At 40.2% G+C, this 24991-nt stretch overlaps 1 protein-coding gene across 1 annotated transcript in view; it reads left to right on the top strand.

The window, feature by feature from the left end:
- BRAF (B-Raf proto-oncogene, serine/threonine kinase) overlaps positions 1-24991 on the top strand; it is a 409670-nt gene that overhangs the window by 243095 nt on the left and 141584 nt on the right. Inside the window, 1 exon segment of the mRNA XM_029616061.1 lies at positions 2604-2688. Within this exon segment, the coding sequence (XP_029471921.1) occupies positions 2604-2688 (85 nt within the window).

Consider the following 24991-nt stretch of genomic DNA (forward strand, 5'->3'; position numbering starts at 1 on the left):
GGCCTGCGGGGAGGGTTGCAGGGCCGGTGGAGGTTACGAGCGGCCGAAAGTTGGCTGAGTGCTGGGAGTAGAAGAATGAGCTGGAACAGATGCCGGTAACGGAGGGAAGTAGATGGAATAAGGATGCCTGGAGAGAAAGCCTTTGTGAAGGGAATTTGGTAGCGGAGAAAAAAGAGTTGAGGCAGCACTATGGTGCTGCACGAAGGGGCGCACAAAGGGGCCGGCCCCTTTGTTGCGCTCCTTCGGCGCGCAGCGCCCAGCTGCCGTGATGAAATTTAAAGGACCCATTTGTTTAAGTAATACATTGTTTAAGTAAATAAGTTTGTTTAAGTAATACATTGATACTATATTTAAAGGGCACCGACGGGCCCTTTAAATATAGTATCAATGTATTACTTAAACAAACAAGGAGGTAGAGGATCCCTAAGACTATCAAGAAGCATGCAAAATATGGAATTGAACAATCTGAAGGAAAATTTATCTCAATGCCATCCATCTCCCAGGCAAGCACAATGACTTATTGGATTCATTGCGTTGTCACCTTCCACCTCACAAATGGTCTCTTCATCTCAAGATCCTGAAGTCCATCTTTCAACAGTGTGGTACTTTTCACACAGATCTCTATGCAGCTCCCTTCAATCATTGAGCTGTATTGCTCCAAAAGGAAATTTGCAGGATGTTTGGCTGAATTTGTTCTGCTTCTGCATGGATATAGCAAAGTTTCTAACCTATAACAGGTGTTTTCCTTAGACAGCAGAACAAATCATCCATCCAGTTCCACCCTCCTTCCTGTAGAGTTGAAGCTTAGCTTGTGAAGAAACTCAGGAGACTTATGTAGAGCAGCTGCGTAGTAACTCTTCTTATGTTTCGAATGACTCTGACTCCGTGTCAGCGGTCATTGGATGACATCACACACTTGTGTGGCTAATTTGTGCTGCTGTTTATGGAGAATATCTGTTATAGATAAGCATTTTTGCTTTCTGATTAGATAACTGTAAAATTTTGTTTTCATCTAATTCCTTTGTGATATGGGAGATTTTATCAGAGAAATGTTTTATAAATTGATCACACTGTGCTCTTGCATCATTAAATAATACACTCATAAAGAAAGACATCAAATCCTTCATTACTTTAAAAAGTGCGCTAGGTCTATTTTATAATGTTTCCGTAATAGAAGGAAATAGTACTTTTTAGCTTCCACAACTATTAAACCATAGAGCTTTCTATGGGCTTTACAATGACTTTTATCGTGTACCATTTATGTCTTATGCCAGGCTATTTTCAGGTAATGACAAAACCCCTGCCTCAGTTCATCATTGAACCAGGAAGCCATTGTAGAGGTTTAATATCTATGCAGCCTCAATGGGGCAACTTTATTAATAGCACTGTGAATTTTATTATTCAGATTATCTTCCTAGTGTGTCATTGGTGCCCTATCTGAGTCTAATAAGGAGTTTCCTAGGTTCTTCAAGAAGTTAGGAAACATCGGCCTAACCTTTGAGTGGAGCATCTTAAAGGAACCACCAACTTTAAATCAAATAGAGGCACAGGTTATCTTGAGTTCTATTTCAAATGATGATCAGGTTAAGATATGGATGAAACTTGAATTCTCACCACATTTAAGTCACTTTCAAACCCAGACTGAAAAAACAAGTGCAGCATATGACCCACTACATTTGTGAACTCTGTAACCAGCTGAACCAAACCCAAGGTCATCATGCAAGCCCAAGAAATCAGAAACTATGTTGAAGGATTCATCCTCAGCATGGACATTGAATTTGCCAAAGACTAAAAGGCTAGGAAACTTCAAAGCCATCTCTGAGAACTACTCTAGTAGTTCTGTAAAGCATGGTCATGATTCTGCAGAGCACAATATATCAGTAAGAGACCAAATTTGTCATGGCCTGCAATTTTCAAAAGCACACACTCTGATTCTACTCATGCAATATAGATAATTTAGATAGAGGAAATGAATTGTGATAGATTATAGTCACTTCTCCTCTTCCCATGCATCCCTAGCCTAAGTTGCTGAAAGCAGAAAAACCAGGGGGACACAGCTGTAAAAGATTTAAATTATTCAATTACTCCAACCATGTTTCTGCTATATATTGAAAGTTTAAATTTCAGTGTAAAATAAAGTCGTGAGGATTTCTCATTGACAGAGTAGGCAGTCAAAAATAAGTGTCAGGTGAGTAGTGGTACTAATTGATTCTTTCCATTAAGAAACGGGCAACACCATAGGTTTTAACAATATTCGCTCATTCCTTTTAACTCTACAATAGTTGATCAGAATTACCCATTTAATAGGTTTGCCCATTGCTCAGTTAAAAACTACTAATTGCTTACACAATATTGTAAATATAGGAATAAAACAATAAAACTAATATGTAATTCCTTAATCTATGTATGAATAGACTCCTTTTTAATTTAACTTTGTTGCTTCAGCTGTCTCCCTCTCCTCCCCCCCCCCCCCCCCCCCCACCGCCAAAAAAAAAGATTTTTGTTCTGGGCTTTGTTTTACAATATTTACTGCATTCTTTTTAGTCTGTGCATTTGGTGATAATTTTCCCATCACATTTACTATTTTTCTGGTTGTCATGCAGGTGATGTAGCAGTAAAAATGTTGAATGTAACAGCACCCACACCTCAGCAGTTGCAAGCCTTTAAGAACGAAGTAGGTGTGCTCAGGTAAGTTTGTGTCTTATTGTGTTTTGGTGAAATTCCAAGAGATTATATTCTCTGAGATCCCTTGTTCTCTTTAAGGAAGGGAATTTGGTTTTAGATAGCACTGTTTTAAAGCAGGAAGTTGTTTGTCTTGGTCTTTATAAAGCCTAAACAAATCTGATTTTTTGAATATCCACAATGAACATACATAACATTTTTCCATAGATAAGCAGGCTGAATTAGCCATTACATGTGGGTTATGGTATACGGTGTCATTGAATGGACTTGTCTTTTCAAGCTAGCAGATCTTTGAGCTCTATTGAGCATGTGCAGGAGTTTCCATGCGGGCATTGCCTTGTGAGCCTCCTCAGTCACTTTTTTTGACTGAGCATAAGCATGGATTTGTACTCAGTCTCTCCTTATATTTGTGCTATTATCTTAAAATTTTGATATTTGTCTCAGTAAACGTTTTTGGGGTTTTTTGCCTTGCTGCCTCTGCAACATCTCAGAGCAGCATGTTTCAGTGCTACTAAAAAAAAAAAAAAGAAAGAACCTCCCCAGAGGCCTTGTCTTCTCAACATGTCAGGCCAGAAGAAAAAACCTACAGTCAATGGCTTTAAAAATTACATCTTTGGAAAGTAATGTCTCTCACTGATGGCCATGAGCTCTACTGCTGATGCCTTGGCCCGGAACATGACCAGGCAAATTGCTACTCTTGTGGACAAATGTCCCTGTGCTGCCAATGTTTCAGGATGATTTGAATTGAGGAGCTGCATAAATCTCTTCAGAGTCACAGCAGATCCTTGTTTCACAGTGCAGTGTCATCTGCTTCACTGGGTAAAGAGTTGAGCAGGAACCCCTCACAGACTCCCCCATTGGCTCAGGCTGAAGCCTCTGGGTTGAGTAGTTTCAGCAACCCTGCAACAAAGAAGCAGCATCAGCCCTTACAGCTATCGAAGCTAGTGTCGAAGAAATACAAGCACTGCAAGCTTAGTGCATCAGCACTAGTTCTATCGGTGTGAGGTATATCAGCTCGCCTGATGCATGAAGTATTGAAACACTCAGTTCTAGATGCACGGTGCCCCGATGCATTTGATGCATGAAGCATAGGTGCACTTGATGCACAATGCATTGAAGCCTGCAGGACCTGTTGCCCTCACTTCATTGCTGCAGTAATGGTAGGGAGGAGAGGTTAGAACATTCCTTTCATCTTCTTAGTCAGAGAGGCAAAGAAATTTCTCACAAACCTGCCATCTGGTCAAGTGACTGATGTGTCCATTGAAGTGGCATGGGTGATGGAACACCCTTTTCCGAAACTAGGCAAGGTTCCTGCATCTGCGCCTATTAGAGGTAAGCATAACTATGGAACATACAAGATCTGATGTGTAACATTTGGCCGGTTGCGGGACGGCACTGAAAGCATCCGCACTCAACTCAGATGCCACTGACTCTCCCCAATGCTGCCTGGATGTCGGCAGGGCAGGAATGCCGCTAACTCCTCTTCCTTTGGCCACGCAATGTTCTCCCTAGGGTGCACGTGCATACAATGGACTGACATTCATAGGCCCTGTGGCAGGAAATCCTCAGCAGCGCCGAGTAATGAAGTCAGCGCGGGCTGGGGATGTAAACCCCAACTGCGCTCCCAAATACCTTAGCAACAGGTCCTCCTGCTTTGTCTGCAGTATGTGTTGCTAATTCTTTGTGCCTTGCCTCGTTCTGCTGCCTTGCACTGCCTTGCCCTGTCTCTGTTGCCTTGCCCTGTCTCTGTTGCCTTGCCCTGTCTGCTTGCCTTGTCCTGGTCTTCAGAGTCTTATCTTGCCTTGTCTGTCATGTCTTGTCTTATCTGTCTTGGCCTGATTCTCCAGTCCTGACTTCTGCCTTGGATTCCTGCTTCATTACTAGATCACTGCCTGCCCTGACCCTTGGCCTGGACCTGGATATTGTCTGCTTGCTGCCTGCCCTAACCATTGCCCATATCTTGACTTTGCTTGATCACTCCTTACGGGACTGAACACATCATCTGAATTTGTAATTTTGGGTGCTTCATCATCGCGCTCTCTAGCAATGGAGTCCAGCCAGTTGGAGTGATTGATAGGAGTGTATCTCCTCAAGGGCAACCAGATGAATCTCCTGGTTCATCCTCTTTGTCATTGGCATCCTGGATATGTGAGCCCCTTTCAATAGGTTTAGAAGAATACAGGGATACTTTCTGACCCACTTCTGAATCCTCCCAACCACACTTTGCCTCTAGAGGACCTCAGCTATTTTACATTTTTAGAAAAGATGGGAATGATGACCATGTCGACAAAGACAAAGTCCCCCACCCAGAATTACTTCTAAACACGCTGACAGAGGCAGCAGCCCTTCTTGTTCACAACATAGTGTGAATAAGAATGTGGAAAGCTATTACTATCATTCTTATTGTGAGGAAACTTGACCTTAAATACACAGTTCAAAAGTCTCCGAGATTCAGCATTGTCCAGCTACCTCATTCTGTAGTGAATTCTGTATTCAGAAATTAAAGCTTTTTGTGCAGCCCGTAGAAGGTGGAACTTATTATCTCCAACCACTTTTGAATGTGGAAGATCTATGTATGTGTAATTTGATTCTGTTTTATGTACCTCCTCAGCCTTAATTGTGGCTTCATGTATGGTGTGGCTTAAAGTAAGGAGCATTCATGAAGATGTCCACAAAACGTTGGCTGATCTACCTTGTTTAGTTGATAGCCAATTTTGGCGAGAAGCTCAGAGAAATGGTCACTCAGATTAAAGATCAGAACATAGCAGTTCAATTTCTATTGATGGCTCCTAATTAGCACTCTATATTGAGATGCTTTTTCATGTACAAGCGATTGTAATGCCACAATCATCCCTACCGTTTTTTTTCAACAGTACTGTCTGCTGCCTCTTCCAGCCCAGCGTCAACTTCCTGCGTCTTCCAGCCCAGCCAGACTTCGACAGCAGGAACATCATCAACCAAAGACCACACAGCAGGCCCAGCCTAAACCTGGGCCAAGTTTTGCATCCTACTTGAACAATCCTCACCAGTAAGGGAAGAATCCAGACTTTTATAGAAATGTGGTGTCAGATAACCAAGGATCACTGGGTTCTCAAAATTGTGCAACCTGGTTACCGGTTGCATTTCTCCCAGCTATTATCCCTCCTGCATTGTGTGCCTCTCAGCCTAGATCTGTATACTTACCACAGCTTTGACTGGAAGTCCAATCACTTCAGCAATGAACAATAGAGCCAGTCCCTGCAGACTATCATTTATTTATTTATTTATTTGAGTTTTTTCTATACCGGCATTCACGGAATTCGTATCATGTCGGTTTACATAAAACAAGGGGTGATCAAAACATTATAAACGTGCATAAATATGAGAGTAAACATTTAAACATTATAACAAGTTATAAAAGTGCGCAGAAAAATCAGTTACAATAAAACAAGGATGGTTCTAACTGGGAGAAGAAGAAGAGTATGATAGTTTTAGCAAGAAGAAGAACGAGCAGTTTTTGGTATGTCTGTATCGGTTTAGTGGTACTAAATATATATATATATATATATATATATATATATATACATATATAAATATAAACATGATACTCCTGATATTTCCTCATTCCCAAGAAGTCAGGAGGATTGAGGCCCATTTTGGACTTCAGACACTTGACCAAACATCTATGAGAGAAAATCAAAATAAATTCCCTCAGTATGATTCTCCCTTTCAGAGAATGAACCTAAAAGATGCATATGTTCACATACCCATTCACCCTTCTCATTGACACTACCTTCGCTTTCAGGAGGATTCTTCCCACTACAAATACAAGGTTTTCCCATTTGGTCTATTGGCAGCTCTGAGAGTATTTATGAAATTCCTCACAGTGGTAGCAGCTCATCTGCATCATCAAGGAATACAAGTTTTTCCATACCTGGATGACTGGCTAATCTCAGTGAGTTCTCAGGAGGAAGGTCTCCATTCCTTTTGCATGACAATTGTTTCTTGCAATTGTCTGGATGGGGAGGAAGAATAATCTTTTGGGGCCCCTGGTGTGTCTATCCATTCTTCTCTCAATGCTCATACTGGAGGTGGAGGACCTCCAACAGGTGCCTAACAGTCCAGAGAAGAAACAATGAAGGCGGTAACAGCAGGTAGTAACCCTGCAGGGAGACCTAATCCCACCTTGGTCCATGGGTTCACAGATAGCTAAATGGATTCACACCGTCTAGCCATATAGTTCAGCCACTAAAAAGGGTAGGAAAATCAGGGAAAACAAAATACTCTGGAGTCCACAAATAACATTCAAATAAAATAGTCTTTACTGTAACTTAAGAAGTATAATCTAGGCCTCAATACCAAAAATCAAGAGTAGTATCAAATATGTAATAGCAATGAAGATTGTCAATTTGTCCATATTAGGTGTTACCCTTCTTCTTACTTCTCTTGAACCATTATTTATGGAGAAAAACTGCTCCCCTTGCAATGTCAGAAAACTGGAATGGGATTCCAGTATAAAGTCAATCACCAAATAGAAGAAAATCCCTAAGCACAAAAACTGCAGGACAGCTGTCTCCATGTACAAAAACATCCAACTTCAGTTGGTCCAAATTTTAACTTTTCTTCAAACTGGAAAAACTGTATCACACTATCTCAATGGAGTATAGCCCTTTAAGTCTTTGTATCAAAGTATCAAAATCTTCTTACCCCTGCTTCTTCAGGTCACTCAGGCAACCAGATCCTTGCCCCAATCCTCTGGGATATTGGGAGTACGCCCTTCCCTTCAAACTGGTAAAGTCAAAATCCAAAATATCTTTTATCCAAAAGTCCTTCAATATCAAAATACAAAAGTGACGATCCAAAAGTTACTCAACTATTGTCCCTTGATACCCTGTAGAAAGCGCCAATCTCCTTTTCTTCTTCTTATAGAGCTTGAAGTGTCAAAAGCTCTGCAAGATAGTAGAAATCCTGAAGAGATCACTTATTCTTCTTTCCAATACTAACTTCAATTCACTGCTTTCTTGAGATCCTGGGAAAATCTCAATCTCCAGCCCTCTACCCTCTCTCAGCACCTTCTTCCCACTAAAGTTCTGAACATGGTCCTGGGAAATATATATCTTATATGCCATACCCCCAAGACGTTTGGGTTATCACACAGGGAAGAATCAAAAGTATAAATCCTCCCCTACAGTTATAAATATCCAAATTACAAGGGAAATATTAGTGACGGCTTGGACCCCCGTCATACAATGATTGTGCTTCCTAGTCAACTTCAAGAAATCAAATCTAGTCCCCACTCAGATGCTCAAATTCATTATAGCGTGGATGGACTCACTACAGGAGAGAGCATTCCTGCCTTGAGAAAGAGTGAAGGCTATGAGATCACTCATGCACAAGCTACTCTCCTCTCCGTACTCAACAACCAAAGTCCTGCTCATGATCTTAGGAAATGTGTTGACAGCTATCCAAGTGGTCCCGCTGATCTGCCTCCATATCAGTTACCTTTAATGGGGCCTGTGTTCTCAATGGGATCAGCTAACTCAACCACTATCAACTGTGATATAGATCACAGGGGACGTGAAGTGAGAGTTGCAGTGGTAGTTACACTCCACAGTTCTCAAGGAGCCCCTTTATGAGCGCTCCCTCATCAAGTAACACTAGTGATGGTCTCCTCCACCAAAGGATTGTGGGGCTCAAACAGGATAATTTCAAACCCAGGGCACTTGGTCTCTCAGTTTAAAATCAACCTAGTAGAGTTAAGGGCAATAAAATACACTCTCTCAGCATTTGCACTTCTTCTTCAGGGCAGATGCATCCTGATTCAGACAACATAGTTGCTTAGTATTTTATGTCAACAAACAGGGAAGCATATGGTCATGGCCTTTCTACCAGGAAGCACTGAAGATATGGATTGAGCAGCCAAGAATCGAGCTGTCCTACAATCCACTTATCTGCCAGGGATTTCTAACAGTCTGGGAGATTACCTCAGCAGAATATTTTATCCACATGAGTGGCCATTACTGCAATCAGTAACAGACAGATTATTCAACTTATGGGATCTTCTGTCAGTGGATCTGTGTGCCTCAGAACAAAACAGAAAATGAAATCAATTTTTCTCACTTCTACCCAGCAATCTCAGGCGAGCTTTGGATGCTTTTCTGCTCTACTGGGGAACAAGCCTCATGTACCCTTTTCCACTGTTGATCACCAGAACGGTGCAGAAGTTTCTTCAGGATTGCACTCGTCTGATCCTCATAGCTCCATCCTGACCCAGGCAAAGATGGTTTGCATATCTAGTTCATCTCTCCAGCAGTCCTCTCATACACCTGGTGACAGACTGCATTGTTAACTCAAGAGGAAGGGACACTTTATCATCCCAGCCTCTCAGCCTTCACCCCAACAGTTTTGATGTTGAATGCTTGATAATCGCAGATCTCAGTCTACCCAAAGAAATAGTAGATACACTTGTCTTGTCCAGAAAGCCATCAGCTAGAATAAATTATACCTTCAAATGGAATTGATATTCCAAATGGTACCAACAGAACTCTTTGGACCCATTCTCTTGTGAACCTAAACATTTGCTAAGGTATTTACTCTGTCTTTCTGATTCACATCTTTACTGTGTGTACATTTCAGCACCATAGTGGCATATCATGCTCTAGTGGACAATAATCCAATTTCTACTCATCCAGTCATACCTAAAGTTATGAGGGGACTATGGCATGTCAGACCTCCAGTGCAAAATCTGCCAGATCAATGGGACTTGAATGCTGTCCTGTCTCAACTCATGAAGCCTCCTTTTGAACCACTGAGTCAGTTTCCTGTAAGTTCTTAACATGGAAAATACTATTCCTGGTAGTGTTTGCAACATCTAGAAGAGTCAATGAGCTCCAAGCTCATTCACTACCCACCGTACTTGCAATTCTTCCACAACAGGGTGGTCCTCCATACTCATCCTAAATTTATGCTGAAGATCGTCTTGGCTTTTCATATCAATCCATCGTCTTGCCTACCTTCTTTTCAAGCCTTAGGCCCATGAAGGGGAGAAAACCCTTCATACCTTGGACTGCAAAAGCTTATTATAAGAAATGAATTCAATCACATCATCATTCACTTCAGTTGTTCCTGCCATATAACCCTAACAGATTAGGCATGTGTGATACTCGAGCAGTCAATGACTTGGTTACAGCCAGAGGAAACCACACAGGAACTCTGGTTGTGCTTAAAAGTACTGTTTTTACAGTGTTCTTGAATACACACAAGTGGTAGCAAAAACAGACAGACAGCTTGAACTCAGGCAGTCTCTAAGTTTACCAGCCTTACAGATAAGTACTTAGTCGGTACGCTGGAACTCTGTCAGTTCCCTGGGGCCCGTCTGCCCTGTCTAGGCCCTCAGGTGTTATGCTCAGGGGTTGGACTCCTCCCAGGATACTTTGGGGAGCCCAAGCTTAAGGAGGACCTGGCAGGATATCTGAGCCCGTTCTTTTAAGGTAGATTGAGGGAGATGCTTATACACTCCCTTACACCATGGCGGTTACCAAGCAAACCCTTTTCAACTGGATAGCAGAATGCATTCAACACTGCTATACCTTAGTAGGTTTATAGATCACAGATTCTATCAGAGCTCATCAAGTGAGAGCTATAGCCTCTTCCATTGCTGATCTATGAGTAGTGCTTCTCAATCATCTGCAAAGCTGCAACCTGTTCATCAGTTCACACCTTTATATCCTATTACCGTCTGGGCAATCTCTCAAGGACTGACAGTAGATTTTGACAGGCAATTTTGCGTAAATTGTTCTTGCAGTAGTCTGCTGGAGGTTCAGATTGCTTACTCAAATTGCTTACTCAAATTAGGAATCCCTACATGTAATTCAGCCTGCTTATCAATGCAAAAAGTAAAATTGCTTACCATAAATGGTGTTTTCCATAGATAGCAGGATGAATTAGCATTGGATTACCTGCCTGCTTCACTAGAGATTTAACGACATAGCTAGATTTAGCTCTGATGTAGATTGAGGAGACTCACGAATCATTGCCCACTTGAAAACTCTCGCAAATGTTCAGTAGATCTCAAAGCTCTATTCGCTTGTAGAGACGAGTTTGTTCGATGCCACCAGATGTCGTCACCTACATGTCATGGCTAAATCATCCTGCTATCTACGGAAAACACATTTACGGTAAGCAAACTTGATGTAGCATATATTTTGTCTAAAAACAGGTGGGTTTGCTTATTTTTGTTGCCCTTAAAACCATACCTAATTGAGAACCACCATTATAAAGTGAGAGAATTAAACTATTAAAACAAATGAACCTCTCGAAAAATGTAACTTGTGGGTGCTGAGTTACAAAGTCAAGTTAAGTACCATTGTGTGTGTGTGTGTATGTATGTGTGTGTGTGTATATATATATATATATATATATATATATATATATATATATATACATTTTTTTGCGCTTGTTTCTAGACTAAGATTTCTTAAATCAAGTGATAAAGCCATTATTTTTTCATATTTAGGACATAATTTACTAAACCTGTTCCACTTAGACACAGAATGAAAAAAAATGAGGCTCTTTGTGATATTCTTCAACCCATGTGTAGAAGTTTCTTTTATTTTCCTTGGTTCAGTTCTTTTAGCCTGTTTTCATATGACATTTATTTCTCAGTTCAAGTTGCTTCAATTTTCATGATACAGAAAGCAAAAGGACTCGTGATTCAGCCATTTATTTATTTATTTTATATAACGTCATTCCAAGTAAAGATCGCAATGGTTTACAACTTAACATACATATTATGTCATGACTTAATGTAATCACAAAACATACATATTATACATCAGCATGAACATTGACTTAATGTAATCAAGTGAGATATTGATCTACGTGATCTTCTAGTGTTTTAACTAAAGGTAGGGATAAGAGGTAATGGTTTATAAGATATGTTTCAGATTTTTTATTTTGGCATTGTTGGGGGTGTGATGGGCTATTTAGTTCTGTTGTTAGTTTATTAAAGTCTTTGATCTTATTGGTGCTTGTTTTGAGCACAGGTAGTTTAAAGTTGTCCTTATTGGTATTTGCACAGTGTGCTCTGATCTTTCCATGGATAAGTGGTATCTAAAATAGGGAATCAAACCACTACTGGCCTGATATTCAGCTCCACTTAACTAGATAGGCTTGGAGTTATCTGGCTAAATGGTGGAATTTAAATATTTGGCTGCTTCACTACATAGACTGATAACTATTTAGCTGTCTAAATAACTATTTAGCTGTCTAAATAACTATTTAGCTGTCTAAATAGTTATCCAGCTAAGTAGTAGGTGGGACAGGAGTGTTAATGGGCATGGCTACTTAACTGGCTAACTTAGCCAGACAAGTGGTGATATTCGTTAGACCTGCTATTGAGGTAGTCTAAAGTTAGCTGGATAAACTTATCCAGATAACTCAAAGTTAACCACTGAATATCCTGGCTAAGTTAGGCAGATATGTTTATCCAGCTAACTTTCCTAGCCAGATAATTTTTAAATATATACCTCTAAGAGGTCAGTATTCAGTAGGGATGTGAATCGTTTTTTGACGATTTAAAATATCGTCCGATATATTTTAAATCGTCAAAAATCGTTAGGGCCACGATACAATACCAATTCCCCCGATTTATCGTCAAAAAATCGTAAATCGGGGGAAGGGGGAGGGCAGGAAAACCGGCACACTAAAACCCCCTAAAACCCACCCCCGACCCTTTAAATTAAATCCCCCACCCTCCCGAACCCCCCCCCCAATGCCTTAAATTACCTGGGGGTCCAGCGGCGGTCCGGAACGGCCTCCTGCAATTGAATCGTGTTGTCTTCAGCCGGCGCCATTCTGCGCCGCCATTTTGCAAAATGGCGGCGCAAAATGGCGGCGGCCATAGACCAACATGATTCGACTGCAGGAGGTCGTTCCGGACCCCCGCTGGACTTTTGGCAAGTCTTGTGGGGGTCAGGAGGCCCCCCCAAGCTGGCCAAAAGTCCCTGGGGGTCCAGCGGGGGTCCGGGAGCGATTTCCTGCCGCAAATCATTTGTGCAGGAAAAGTCCTGGACCCCCAGGGACTTTTGGCCAGCTTGGGGGGGCCTCCTGACCCCCACAAGACTTGCCAAAAGTCCAGCGGGGGTCCGGAACGACCTCCTGCAGTCGAATTGTGTTGGTCTATGGCCGCCGCCATTTTGCGTTGCCATTTTGCAAAATGGCGGCGCAGAATGGCGCCGGCTGAAGACAACACGATTCAATTGCAGGAGACCGTTCCGGACCGCCGCTGGACCCCCAAGTAATTTAAGGCATTTGGGGGGGTTCGGGAGGGTGGGGGATTTAATTTAAAGGGTTGGGGGTGGGTTTTAGGGGGTTTTAGTGTGCCGGTTTTCCTGCCCTCCCCCTTCCCCCGATTTAGCTACGGACCGCCGCTGGACCCCCAGGTAATTTAAGGCATTTGGGGGGGGGGGTTCGGGAGGGTGGGGGATTTAATTTAAAGGGTCGGGGGTGGGTTTTAGGGTGTTTAGTGTGCCGGTTTTCCTGCCCTCCCCCTTCCCCCGATTTAGCTACGGACCGCCGCTGGACCCCCAGGTAATTTAAGGCATTTGGGGGGGGTTCGGGAGGGTGGGGGATTTAATTTAAAGGGTCGGGGGTGGGTTTTAGGGGGTTTTAGTGTGCCGGTTCACGATTTTAACGATTTTCACGATACTCTAAACACCCAAACGGCGACGATACGATTCCCTCCCCCTCCCAGCCGAAATCGATCATTAAGACGATCGAGGACACGATTCACATCTCTAGTATTCAGTAAGATGCTGAACATGTTACATTTATTTATTTATTTTAAAAGGTTTATATACCGCTTTTAAAACATGAATTTCGCCAAAACGGTTTACAGGAAATAATATACATAATAAATACACTTAAAAACGTACATAAAACATAATATAAACAGTTTAAAAAGTCTGGATGCGAAATGTGAACCCTGGAGCTCATACCTACCAGAATTAGTGAAACAGTGAATATGTTTATTACTACCTGTATATTTTATGAAGTTTGCTTCCAAAATCTGATCTGTGAATTAGTTAAATATATACAGTGTATATACTAGTAGTGATTATATATGTTTTTGAATTGATATATTAGTTTTCCAGGCTATTTCTAGTGCAGTGTGTATTCAGGAGCACTTGATGGTACTATTATAGCCTGTTATGGTTTTTTTTGACTATATACTAATATCTATCTACCTACACGCATAGTTTTAAAATACAGGGAGATAGGACGTGGAGGAAGAGGCTCCAGTCATCTTATTCTTATAATACTTTACAACTTAAAAGAAATGCCTCATACTAAACGAAAGGGCCGAGTTAGGGGAGCCTTATCTGGTTTGCCCGATACTGACCCTTCACAATGACAAATTGAGGGCTTCTTTCATGATGGAACACCTCGAACGCCGGTAGGGCTGGTCACTGAGAGGACTGCTGAGGAGCAAACGCAGTCCCCTCTGGTCCTGGAAGTGACTCTGAGCCCCGGCAAGCTAATCAAACTGGCACACCCCACACAGCCAGTAGCGTCTCTGAGTACAACGCAGACCAAAAGCGACTATCATCTGGCTCGAGGAGAGTTGGTCCGACTGGAGTCTGAGCGTGGTGAAGAGGAGGGAGGAACCCCTCAGAAAGGAGATGGCTGGTCTGTCCAGAATCCTGACTCCCACGGAGAGGAGAACCAGGTGGGACCCGGGGAGATGACAACGTTGGGAATGAAGTTGCTGGGTGCCCTTGGGGAAGCGAGAGCGGACCAGTTGGACCTGTATTGGTGAGTATCCAGCTTGGTCAACCTGAACAGATTTCCTTAGGAACTGTGTTGGTCTGCCCTGAAGGCAATTGAAGCCACGTTAAAGACTTTAACGGTAACAACCTTGGAAACTAAAAATCAGACTATGATTAATAACTCACTGATCACAACCTTTAATACTAAGATAGAATAACATGAGCAAAGAATTACTCAAATTGAAAATGTTCAAAAGAATATTATAAAGTCTGATACGTTGTTGGAGAAAAAAATAGAGAAAGTGGAAAATACCTTGAGGATACTTAATTTGAGAGTTATTAACTTTCCAGTTATCAGAGCTATATCACCACTCAAATTATTTAAAACTTACATGAAACACGTTTTAAAAGTTCCAGAGACGCATCTCCCAGTATGTACAAAGATTTATTACTTGCCGCAAAGAAGCCCTGTGGGAGAAGAAAAGCAGGTGAATACATTGAATATTTCAGAATTGCTTGAACTTTCAATTGACTCTGAAATTCAGGAAAGAAAATCAGTGTTGGTTTCCTTTGCTTTCATTACCGACCGCAACAATATTTTGAAATTATTCCTTAGAAATAGGTTGACTAAGTTTTTTGGGGCTCAAATATGGATATACTCTGATATAGTTAAAAGCACGCAAGAGCGTCGAAAGCAGTTTCTTGTAATGAGGGAAAGGGTACTTAATATGGGTGCCTGATTTATATTAAAATACTCCAGTAAATGCTATATTAGATTTAGAATAACAACTATATTTTTTTCGAAACGGAACAGCTCAGGGACTTTCTGTCTGGCTACTTGCAAAGTACCCCAAGGGATGAATCAACATGAAGGAAGTTAGGTGCTCCTTCCTATCATTACTTTCAAATTTTTCTTAAGCAATCGCTCATTAGTTTCCTTTGCCTCCCGATTTTCCTATATTTAGGTACATATATTCTGTTATGGCTTAAGATGTATAAATTTCTCAGGAAAGATTATATATGTGGAAATATGTATCGTGTTCTAAATTGCAGAATGTTTGTAATTATTTGAAAACTTTGAAAATAATAACAAAAAAAATACAGGGAAAGAGGAAAGGAGGGAGGCATGGGGTGGGATTGTTATCAATTGTTATCTGCCATGAAAAGACCGATTAAGGACTTTAATTATTTTTAGGATTGTAATGTTTGTAGTATGAAATTTTAGTGTAGCGTGAGAGGTGTGTATGAATGTTTAAATCAAATTTGCGAGTTATTCAGTTAAATGCTGCTGAATATTGAACCTGTGCATAAATTATTGTGCAGAAGTTATGCTGTACTTGGAGCTGGTGTAACTTGTGTAAGGTAATTCGTGTGTATATTCTGCCAACCATCCAAGGATTTTCATTGTGAATTTATGTGTGTAAGTTCGCTCTGAAAATCCTCAGTAAAGTCTGCATATACAATGTACACTTTGAGTTCAACTTTCAAACCTCTTTATGGTACAGCATTTGCGCATGTAAGCATACGTACAGAGATTATTGTTGCACAGTTTATAAAATGCCACGTATTTCTGCTCCAGAAGTACACACGTTCCAGTTTGCTTGCATATTTCCAATGCATTTGTATATATATATTTTACTTGTGAAATAATTTTGACACTGTGCGAATAAACAATCAGAATTATATGTGATGGCAGGTATTTCATAAAGTATATGCACACACCATTTTGAAAATACATATTTGTGTGAGTACTTGAAATCACTGGTTTGCCAGTACTTCTACCAGTTACTCAGTCCTTCTCCAGTTCATTTAGATCCTCTTGAGCCCCCTTGAAGCCCCACCAGTTCTCCCAGACCTCCCACCCAAAACTTTCAGACAAAAGACAAGTCCGATTTTACTTGTACAAGAATTATTAGGAGTAAAAGTATACAAAACGTTTGCTAATGTATACGTATATATATCTCTTACAAGATAGCAACTACCATGTGTACTTCTGAATCCTATCCCGGAATGGCCTGAGACCGCCCCTTTTTCCCCAAGTAAAATATATGCATACTCTCAACGGTTATAAAATAGCATATATGCATGTGCATACTAAAGTCAATTTTTAAAGCCATTTAGATGGATAATTCATAAGTTATCCAAGTTATTTATTTATTTTGATGTTTTATATACTGTCTTTCCATTAAAGATCCATTTAACTTCAAGTTATCCTCTTAACATTTATTTATTTATTTATTTATTTATTTATTTATTTACTTACTTACTTACTTACTTACTTATTTATAGGCTTTTCTATACCGACATTCGTAGGCACATCATGTCGGTTTACATTGAACTGAAAAGAGGAAAATACAATCTGATAGTAGGAGGTAGGGAAAACTGGGTACATGGTAATAGACCAGAGAGAAGCAAAGTAAAGTAACTGTAGAAATAATTATGTACAACTTATGTAAAAACTAAGTACATCTTATGTAACATTATTTAGTTTTGAATATTGCACTCACTATTTTTACACGCGAAACCCTTTTGAGAATTCACTCCTCATACTTTACTACTGTGCAGCCTGTTTAAAAATTATCCCCCAAATCCTTTAATTCAGGGTGACAAGTTGTATAATGTCTAATAATCTTATAAATACAATTATTTGAAACACTTAGAGTGATATTTATGTTGTTAAAATGATATTAGCCTAGCCCAAACTTTGTTTGGAGTTAGGACTGGGAGTCTGCAGTGGTAATTCCACCCTTCCTCCCCCACACATATAATCTCCAAGCTGAACACTTATTGTGAAATATAAATAACACAACACTCTTCTGTGGCAGCGCACAAGGATACTTTACATAGGAAACTGGGATAGAAAAATAATAAACAAATATATATATAGTTATATGGTTCTCTCATTAGGGGTTGTGCTTGTTTTACAGACATAATAGCAGGGGGAGAGGAGCAGCAGACTCAGGCAAATTCAGGCAGACTAATACAGGTTACTTACTATCTAGATAATCCTTACAGTCCCACCCCTTCCAATATGAAGACAGGTGACATAGCCAGGGAGTATTATCCCCTTGCTATCTGGTTTAGGGGATGACCTTTTGCTATCGGTCCTCCCAACACTCCTTCTTAATAGGTGAATGGTCAATCTCTTAGGTTCATTCTTTCCATGAGGTTGCAGTGGTGGAACAGTAGCTGAACAGTAGCTTTGTCAGCATGTCTGCAATCAACCATTCTGAGTGGCAGTAGTCAAGTTCACTAGTGCCCTTCTCTTGCAAGTCTGTTAGAAGGTAGTGCTTCACATCAATGTGCTTTGAGCAAGAGTTCATTTTCTTGGTTTGTGCCAGCTTTATGCTCCCCCATTTGTCTTCTGGTAGTTATGGGTTTGTTCATGTTGACTTCGATGTCAGTCAGCAATTGTCTTAGCCAAATGGCTTCCTGACACACTTGGACTACTGCAATGTATTCTGCTTCAGTGGATGAGAGTGCCACTGTTGATTACTTCTTGCTAACCCAATTGATGGTTCCACTACCAAACTGAAAGAGGTGCCTAGCGATAGATTTTCAGTCTGTCACATCACTGGCCCAATCTGCATCCATGTAGCCGATGAGTTTTGGGTTCTCAGTTGCTGAAACCTTTAGCTTTTTGTAGATCATGGACTTAAGATATTCCGTGGTTGAGGACTTTGGTGACTTTTTCATTCCAAGTCCTGGCAGCTTGCTTGAGTCACAGATGCTCTTTTGGGATTTGCACACTAGGTCATCTGGATCTACAAATCCAGATGGTTGCTCCATGTACAAATCTTTTTTGATGTCTCTGTTTAAGAAGGCTGTTTTCACATGTATGAGTCTCACTTGCAGGCCTTTGGTAGCTTCCATAAAGGAGATTTCTCACAATCGTGTGCTTAAATACTGATGCAAATGTCTCATTGTAGTCTTGGTCATACTTCTGCTACTAACCTTTGGCAAATAAGCTTGGCCTTGTAGCACTCCACTTCCCCTTCTGCACTGTATTTGTCCAGAGAACATCCACTTATGTCCAACCATCTTACTATGTGGTGGGAAGTGTATAAGCATTCAGGACTTGTTCTTGTGAAGAGAACCTATCTCCTTCTACGCTGTTGTCTTCCACTTTTTGGCTTCTCGTCTGGAAAGAGTCTCAATGTCCTCCCAAGTTGAAGGTTCTGGTGTCCCTTGGACTTGGACTATGTATGAAATTCTGTGAGCTGGTATGCTCTTTGTTATCTGAGAAGATCCATCAGAATATGGATTAATTTAAACTATGCCTCCTCGGCATAATCTGAACTTCTCAAAGCCTCCTCAACTGGTTGCTCCACAGTCTAGTATTCATGGGTACTACTCTGTTCTGGGCTTGCAGGGTTATGATGTTTTCTGAGGGTGTCTCAAAGTATTCGCTCTGGCTTACTGTCATATTATCTTTTGCAGGGAATAGGATCCTGTAGTCCTTGTTCTGTTCACTGTATCTCAGCAGCTCTGAGTGACATCTTGGAGCATGTCTTGCTCAGGACATGCATGTAGGCTTACAGTTAGATACCTTTAAATGATGCATGTAAGGTTTTCTGCTGTGCCTCATTTTGTGTGTCCTCACCTCATTTGCCCTTTTGGTAACAGGTTCCTCAGATAATTTGCAGTCATTAGTTCCTTTCCCTAGAACTTGTTAGGAAGGTTTGCATCTAGCAGTATGCTCTTTAACATCTCCACCATTATACGGTTCTTCCTTTTGACTACACCATTCCATTCGGAATTATAGGGCACTGTATTCTGATGCTTGATCCCTTGTTGTTTATTTAAAAATATTTCTATATCGCATGCTCCAATGGTTGCAGCAGTTTACAAAAGCAAATCTTAATATACATAATTAAAATCAGTCATACTTGTGAACCAAACAAGACTGACTTCATATAAGTAGGGTAATAGAGACAGACAACGTCTATGTATTCATCTGAGCTAGTTCAGATTCTTTCAATGGCAAGACATTTAATAAACACATACTGAAAACTATATTCTGGCATGCTAGCTCTCTTGAAATTAGATTTCAAATTCCCGCTAGAACAGCTATGTTTTTAAGGCTGCCTTAAATGCTTTGGTATCTGTCATTATTCTTACTTGTTCTGTCATGATGTTCCAAAGAATTGGGATGGCTACTGAAAAGGCTTGGTCTCTAATTTTTTCTAAATGTGCTTGATGGACAGTAGGTATCTCCAATAGTTTTATTTTGAGAGCTCAAGGCTCATGAAGGAGTATATATTCGCAGAGCAGTACCTAGCCAGGGTACTTAGGTATTACCGATTAATTTATGTACTAGCATTTATTCTGACTTTTATGGGAAGCCAATGGCATGAGACTAGTACTGATGTTATATAGTCATATTTTTTATGTCCGGTTAGCATGTGAGTAGCTGAGTTCTGTAATAATTGTAATGCTCAAAAAGTAGCATTTGGTAAACCCAATAAAAGAAAGTTACAATAAATGAAACCAGCAAATACCAGAGACTTCAAAACAGTTCAGAAAGCCTCTGGTTCTAACAAGTATATGAAGCTTAAAATAGCTGGAACAAATTTTTTTTTTTTTTAGTGTGTCTTCAGGGAGAGGTGGGAATCAAGTAAAACTCCCAAGTCCCAGACTGAAGGAGAGATTAAGATTATATGTCCACCAAATTCAAAACTTGGACTCCCTACTGTATCCTACTAGTAAGTAATCTTGGCCAGAATGAACAGACAGTGACCAGAATAAACAGACAATTAAATGCTAAAAGAAATTAGGTAAATTAACAAAATCAGCAGCATAGTAATAATGGGATGATTTCAATTATCACAGTATTGACTGGGTGAATGTTACATCAGGACATGTTAGAGAGGTAAAGTTCCTAGATGAAATAAATGACTGCTTCATGCAGCAGTTGATACAAGAGCCAACAAGATGGGAAATTATTTTAGATTTGGTCCTTAGTAGAACCCAGGATTTCGTGCGAGAGGTAACAGTGTAGGGGCCATTTGGCAATAGTGATCACAACATGATTAAATTTGACTTAATAACTGGAGAGCGGACACTAAAGAAATCTACTGTGACAGCATTTAACTTTCAAAAAGGTAACTAAGATAAAATGAGGAAAATGATTAGGAAAAAACTGAAAGGAGCAGCTGCAAAGATTAAGAGTTTACATCAGGCATGGAGGTTGTTTAAAAATGCCATCTTGGAAGCTTAGACCAGATGTATTCATGCATTAGAATAGGTGGAAGGAAGGCTAAATGACTACCAACATGGTTAAAAGGTGTGGTGCGAGAGCTATAATAGAACATCTTTCAAGAATTGGAAAAGGGATCCGAATGAAGAAAACGAAACAGCTCAAGCACTGGCAATTTAGAAGTAAAACATTGATAAGGAAGACAAAGAGAATTTGAAAACATTGAAAACATTGTGGAAGCAAAAACTCATAATAAAAGCTTTTTCAGATACATTAGAAGTAGAAAGCCTGCAAGGGAATTAATGGACCGTTAGACAATCAAGGAGTAAAAGGGGCACTTAGGGATGACAAAGCCATAGCAGAGAGACTAAATTAATTATTTACTTCAGTCTTCTGAGGAAGATGTAAGAAAAACCCATGCCAGAAATGATATTCAAAGGTGATGATTCAGCAGAACTGAATCAAATCTCAGCATACATGGAGAATGTAATAGGGCAAATTGACAAACCAAAGAATAGCAAATCACCTGGACCAGATGGTATAAATCCCAGAGTGTTGAAGGAACTAAAAAATGAAATTGCAGACCTGCTATTGGTAATTTGTAAATTATCATTAAAATTGTCTATGGTACCTGAAGACTGGAGGATTGCCAATTAATGCCAGTTTTTAAAAAGGGATCCAGGGTGATACAGGAAACTACAGACCAGTGAGTCTGATGTCTCTCCCAGGCAAAATGGTAGAAGCTATCATAAAGAACAAAATTGCTGAACATATAGATAGGCATAGTTTAATGAGACAAAGCCAACATGGATTTAGTCAAGGGAAGTCTTGCCTCACCAATCTGCCTTATTTTTTTGAGGGAGTAAACAAACATGTGGATAAAGGTGAGCCAGTTGATAGTGTATTTGGATTTCCAGAAAGCATTTGGCAAAGTTCCTCATGAATGATTTCTTAGGAAATTAAAAAGTCATGGGATAAGGGGCAGTGTCCTATTGTGGATTGAGAACTGGTTAAAAGATAGAAAACAGAGAGTAGGGCTAAATTTTCTCAGTGGACAAAGGTTAATTGTGGAGTGCCCCAGGGATCTGTTCTGGGACCAGCTTTGTAATATATTTATAAACAACATGGAAATGGGAACAACGGGGGAGGCTATAAAATCATTAAGTAGTATTAGTGATCAAATTTGCAGATGACACAAAATTATTTGAATTTATTAAATCACATGAGGATTGTGAGAAATTACAAAAAGACTTTGCAAAACCGGGAGACTGGAAGTGCATATGGCAAATGAAATTTAATATGGACAAGTACAAAGTGATGCATTTAGGGAGGAATAATCCAAATTATAGCTACAAAATGTAAGGTTCCACATTAGGAGTCACCATTCAGGAAAAGGATCTAGGTGTCATTGATAATACATTGAAATGCTCTGTTCAGTGAGCAGCAAAAATGCAAATAGAATGCTAGGGAATATTAGAAAAGGCACGGAGAACAAAACAGACTATCATAATGCTTTTGTATCATTCTATGGTGCAAACTCATTTTGAATATTGTGTGCAGTTCTGGTCACCGCATCTCAAAAAAGATATAGTAGAATTAGAAAAGGTAAAGAGAAGGGCCACCAAAATGGTAAAGGGATGGAGCAATTCCACTATGAGGAAAAGCTAAAGAGGTTAGGTCTCTTCAGGTTTGAGAAGAGGCAGCTGATGGGGAGATATAATAGAGGTCTATAAAATAATGAGTGGAGGGGAACGAGTAAATATAAATCTGTTGTTTACCCTTTCAAAAAAACCAAAGACTAGGAGACACACAATGAAGTTATTTTTTTTTTATTCAACTCATAATTTAGCTCTGGAATTCATTGCCAGAGGATGTGGTGAAAGATGTTAGTGTAGCTGCATTTAAAAAAGGTTTGGACAAGTTCCTGGAGGAAAAGTTCATAAACCATTATTAAGGCAGAGTTGCAGAAATCCACTTCTTATCCCTGGGAATAAGCAGCATGGTATCTTTCTACCACTGCTAACATTCCTGCCAGGTACTTGTGAATTGATTTGGCTCCTGTTGGAAACAGGATACTGGGCTTAATGGACCTTTGGTGTGACCTAGTATGGCAAGTCCTATGTTCATAGGACTGCCATTGAACCCTAGCCATGCTGTATCAAAGATGGATAAAAGAAGAGTTTCAGTGCTACTATTCTTTCTGAATCCAAATTGATTTAGATATAGTAATGAATGCTCTTCTAAATAATCTGTCAATTGTGAAAGAACTGAGATCTCAAAAATTTTTGCAAGAAACGGCAAGGAAGAAATCAGACGATAACTAGATAGTAATTTAGGTCCAAATTTTAGTTTTATAAGGAGGGGTCTAACTAAAGGTCTTTTGACAACCTTTGGAAGACACAGCCTTCCATTAAGGAAAGGTTCACAATTTTGGCCAGATAAGGAAAGATCTCTTCTTTTATAGGTTTTAATAGTCCTACAGAAATAGGGTTTAATTTACATGGTGCAGGATTTAATTTCATAATTCTCTGCTGCATTTCCAAGGTAGACACAGTGGTGAAGCTTTCCCTGTTGGGATTGGTGGGAATTGTTTATTTAGCTTTTCCACTTTCTCTTTAAAAACATTATCAAATTTTTCACAGTTGTATGGTAAAGATGAGTTGCCGTCTCTATTGGAAATAGATTTGCTCAAATTTTTAACAGTAGAAAATAATAATCTGTTATTAAAGCCAGTGGAATGAATTTTCTTTCAATACTGCCTTTTTGCATCATTAACCATTTGCTTGTATTTTGCTAAGTACATTCTGTAATTTTCTAAATTTGGCAATGATTTATGTTTCCTCCATGTTCTCTCTCGCTTTCTAAGATATCTTTTACATTTTTTAAGCCCAAGAAGAGGGCATACCAGTTTTAATAATGTTATTGGGGCTAGTGTCTCAAATACTTTGATTTATTTCATTCCAGTGGGGTACTGTATATCAGAATTCCCAAACTGTAAGTTTTCCAGTTCCTTTGGGAGGAGTTCCTTCAATTTGCCTAAATCTAAAAGACTATGTCTTTCTACAGTAAGCGTCTCTTAACTTATTAGAACATGGATTACAGAATTTAGCTCTAAAAGATATTAAGAAGTGATCATACCAGGGGATTGGGCTGATATTAAATAAAGCATTATTAATATAAGCAAATTCTTGGTTACTGAACACTAAGGGCTGGATTTTCAAAGGGTTACGCGCGCCTGGCCTATTTTCAAAAGGCCTGGCGACACGTAAAGCCCTGGGACGCGTGTAAATCCCGGGGCTTTACTAAAGGGGAGGGAAGGGGGCGTGGGCGGGGCGGTCCAGGAGCGGGGTGGGGTGGGGTCAGAGGTTCCTGGCATAGCAGCCATTTGCCGCTGTGCGGGGGATCATGCACTGGCAGTCGGCTGGCGCGCACAACTTACTTCAGCCACAGGGCTGAAGTAAGTTTTAAAACAAAAAAAAGACAAAGAAAAAGGTAGGGGGGGGGGGGGGGGAAGGGCTGGGGAGGGAAGGGAAGGTGAGGGAGGGAGCGGGGGAAGGCAGCGTGGCGAGGAGTGGGCTCGGCACACACAAGGTGCACAATTGTGCACCCCCTTGCACGCGCTGACCCCCAATTTTATAACATGCGCGTATATGTTAGAAAATCAGTCGCACATGTACGCCCAAGCTTAGCTTTTAAAATCTACCCCTAAGTCCAGGATATGTCCAGCTCTGTGAATATGGCTGGATATAGGCCCAGTACCCCCATAAATTCTAAAAAGGTCTCGCATATAATAGGAGGAGGAATCCTATCTATCTGCAAATTAAAGTCTCCTGCCACCACAGTCTATCATATCCAATGTGCCTCTGGTGAAGAATTCTATAAGAAGAGACATTTTTAGCTAATACTTCAGGTGGGCAGTATATCGGACAGAGGTTAAAGCCAATACCTCAAAAGGAGGGGAGAAATTAATTTTACATGGGACTAGGTTCAGGGAATGTTTTGAGTTAACCCATAGACTCCCGCCTCTCTTACCTTCTCTAGGTTGGGACATAACAGAAACCTCTGAGGAGGATAGTTGATTAATTATTACTTGATCAGACCCAATTAGCCATGTTTCAGTCAAACACATGCAATCAGACTTACTGTCATGAAGTAGATTGAGGATGACGGGTATTTTTTTTAAGAAATAGATTGTACATTCAGTAGTATAAAAGATAGCATGATACAAGATGGAATACTCAGTACACTGGATGCTTGATAATTTTTAGATAAGACCGTCTGGCTCTCTGGTAGTGTTTCAGTCTGAGAAGCTACTATATTTATCTTGTCCAAAGATGGTTGGAATAGGGATTCCAGAAGCCAT

Source organism: Rhinatrema bivittatum, chromosome 9, assembly GCF_901001135.1.
Source record: "Rhinatrema bivittatum chromosome 9, aRhiBiv1.1, whole genome shotgun sequence".
NCBI lineage: Eukaryota > Metazoa > Chordata > Amphibia > Gymnophiona > Rhinatrematidae > Rhinatrema > Rhinatrema bivittatum.